This window comes from Cephus cinctus, unplaced genomic scaffold, assembly GCF_000341935.2.
Source record: "Cephus cinctus unplaced genomic scaffold, Ccin1 Ccin1_scaffold0690, whole genome shotgun sequence".
In the NCBI taxonomy this organism is placed as follows: Eukaryota; Metazoa; Arthropoda; class Insecta; order Hymenoptera; family Cephidae; genus Cephus; species Cephus cinctus.
Window position 1 is genome coordinate 991,331 of NW_014333313.1, and position 3,124 is coordinate 994,454.

The 3,124-nt window shown below is 46.9% G+C and overlaps 1 protein-coding gene across 25 annotated transcripts in view; it reads right to left on the bottom strand.

The window, feature by feature from the left end:
- LOC107269873 (ELAV-like protein 1) overlaps positions 1–3,124 on the bottom strand; it is a 37,093-nt gene that overhangs the window by 7,128 nt on the left and 26,841 nt on the right. For 19 of the 25 annotated variants that reach the window (XM_025087192.1, XM_025087195.1, XM_025087194.1 and 16 more), the window contains one exon: positions 1,217–1,475. In XM_025087192.1, coding sequence (XP_024942960.1) covers positions 1,217–1,475 — 259 coding nt within the window. The remainder of the gene's footprint in view (positions 1–1,216; positions 1,476–3,124) is intronic. The other 6 variants (XM_025087201.1, XM_015744243.2, XM_025087206.1 and 3 more) reach the window with 2 other exon arrangements.

Below are 3,124 nucleotides of genomic sequence, written 5' to 3' on the forward strand. Positions count from 1 at the left end.
CCCCCCCCTCTTCCATCGCTCGGAGACACTTTCACGAAAAAAGAGAGGTTAGGTTAATATTGATTGTCGACGACGGATGATGAACCTTACCGCGAGGAAAATACATAAATCACAAGTGCAGACTTAAAGGCCGATAAAGTAGCGAGGCGATTTGGGTTACATGCGAGCTCAGCAGAAGTACAGACTAAGCTAGTTTTTGAGAATTAGACAAAAAGCATATATACGTATATGACGTCCCTTAATATATACACATATGACATCCCTTCGTACAGCAAAGGTACTAGCGAAAAAAAAAAAAAAAAAAAATAAACAGTATGGAAAAAAGCTTCAATCTGTACCTCCGTAGCTTATAAATACATAGGCTAGAGCTATCCTCGGGATAATCGCAAACGAGTCTCGCGAGACTCCTCTCTCTCTCTCTCTCTCTCTCTCTCTCTCTCTCTCTCTTTCTTCCAGGTCGCTTCCGGTTGACGCGAGTAGGACGGTAGCCAAAGTGCGAAGAGGATCCGGAAGAAGGTACTCAGAGTACAGCCTGGCTGGCCAAGCGCACCTTCCAGAGCGATATCGTCGCCGGAGTCCTGGAGAGCACCTTGGCTATACCTACCCGCAAGAGGTTCATCGACCTAGGGGGTACTCGAGTGATCGTGCGAGCATTCAAAGAGAGAGAGAGAGAGAGAGACAAAGATTACGCTGTACCACCGAGAAAAGCTCAAAATAGGACACACACCGGTATTGGTAACGGCAGATGACAATTAAAAGAGAGAAAAATAAATTCCCGTAACGACATCTACGGATAACTGATAGGGACACAGTAATGGGGAAATACACCCCCCCCCCCCACCCATAAAAAAAACAGACACGTGGGAACAATTACAAAACACATACAGACAAAGGGGATGATAAACCAGGTAATCGCACGGAGACAGAAAGATAACAGAGTGGACCAAGGGAGAAAGAAGGATGATCGTAATTGCGGATGAATGACGGAACTGGACTAGGCGGGGGTCCTTGGACCCCCCCAGTGCCCGAGGGACGGACGGCTTGGATGGATGTAAAAATGTAAATGGTGGTGGGGTGGGGCAGAGGCAGAGTTCGAAGGGGGGTCAGGATAAGTCAGGACGGATGGTGCCAAGGGGCGATAAAAGGCGAGCACGATCATCGATCCGGCACGTGAGAGAAGTTTGGGTAGAGCCGAGTAGAGGCGTGTAGTAGGTACCTGGATAGTGGCGACAGTGGAATGTACCTGAAGCGGCCGGTTGGATGGTGGATCGGGCCGCCAAATCGACGTGTGGCCTGCGGAGCAAGGTAGGCGGCCAACGGCGGTATCGCCTTGTTGTTGTTGCTCGGGTTGTTTGCGAACTTGACTGTGATCGGTTCGGACGAACCCTTTGGAATGGTCCCGTTCAGTTCCTGGATGGCGCGCTCAGCCTCGACCCGTTGATCGAACCGGATGAACCCGACACCTTTCGACAGGCCTGCCAATGTCACGGACAGAAAGAGAATACCGTGCCGGTAAGCGAGGGTTCTTGTTAGTGCGCACCACGGATAGTTATCGACTGCTAGCAGTTTTGTTATGTAGCGACTGAGAACGCGTATGCGAATTTTATTCTTTCTTTTTTTTTTTCTTCGTTAATTTACATATTTTTCACACACCCCAATGAATCAGCACCGATATTCCACGTCACGTTGGAGCAACGGTCGGAAGCTGCTCCGAAGCGGAGTGGCTTCCGACGAGACCCCGTCGATTCACGATCGATAGATCCTTCGCGCTGCATTCAATATTAATGCTTATGATCGCACCAGAAATAATAATAATAATTAATCGCATCGACCAGGTGCCTACCCCCCCTTGTTTCAATCGTGAATCGAACGAGTCACCGTGACGTCCTGCTGATCCATGTGAACGGTGTTCAAGATACTCTGGCGCGTCTTGAGCGAACCATAGTAAAAAAAGAAATATTTAAAAAAAAAAAAGTATCATCTGCGATCGAGACAAGTTTCAAAGGTCTTTAGAGATCGGCAGCTCGGGCGAATGAGTCCCGTTATTAACATGGAATCCCCTAGCAGAGGTTATACGCCTAGGCACACTAACACACATACCCCATTTAAGCTCGGCAGGACACGAGTAACAAAATACGGCTACTTCCATGGGCGCAACACACCACCGGAAACGAGTGTCTCTACCGATATGGCCTTTTCCATCCGGTTCTCCATCTCCGTTCTCGAAGTTTACGAGTGCCGCCGATCGAGAGATTCGGGGATTCGTTATTAGTTAAAGAGAGAGAGAGAGAGAGTGAGAGTGAGAGAGAGAGAGAGAGAGAGAGAGAGTGATAGAAATAAGTAAGAGCGGAGTGTAGTGCGGAGCGGAGGGAGGAAGAGACAAAGAGGAAGCCATATGCACAAGACAGAGTAAATAAGAACGAGAGAGATGGAACGTCGGGCGGAAAAGGCCTTCGTGAGTCAATAATAGGGAAATAATTTTTTTTTTTTTTTTTTTTTTTTTTTTTTTTTTGCAGTTTTTTTTTTTAATTTTTTATTATTTTTTTTTTGGAAAAAATTTTTTTTTTTTTTTTTTTTTTTTTTTCTTATTAGCGTCGTGAAGCAATTGACGACGTAGGCAAGCAGAGTGGCTCGGTGCGCGCAAGACAGTTTCCATAGAACCGGATTTATATGTGTCAATAATAAATATAACGATAATATAACGATAATAATAACAAACGAGTGTCAAGCAGTACAAACACAAACGGCGCTAGGAGGATGCCAGCGTAACTCTGGATTCGGTTATGTCGTAATACCCGCACAGGTTAGTGCGCGTCGGAGAGAGAAGGCAAAGTAGAAGCAAATATACACGCGGCACACATCTCGGGCCCGGCTTGGCGAGCAAATCGACGGATCGAACAAACACCATTTCTTTCGTCCTTTTTCCTTTGTTCTCTCTTTTCTTTCTTCTTCGTCTCGCGCTTTTTTTTTCCCCCTATATCTCTCAAGCTCCTTGGCATCCATCTCCCTTCTTTCCGTCTTCTTGGGTACTACTCTTTTTTTTTTCTCTTTCTCTCTTTCACCGACGATTCACCCAGAGCTTCTCTCTGTCGTCCTTTATCCACCCCCCCCCCCCCCCCCCCCC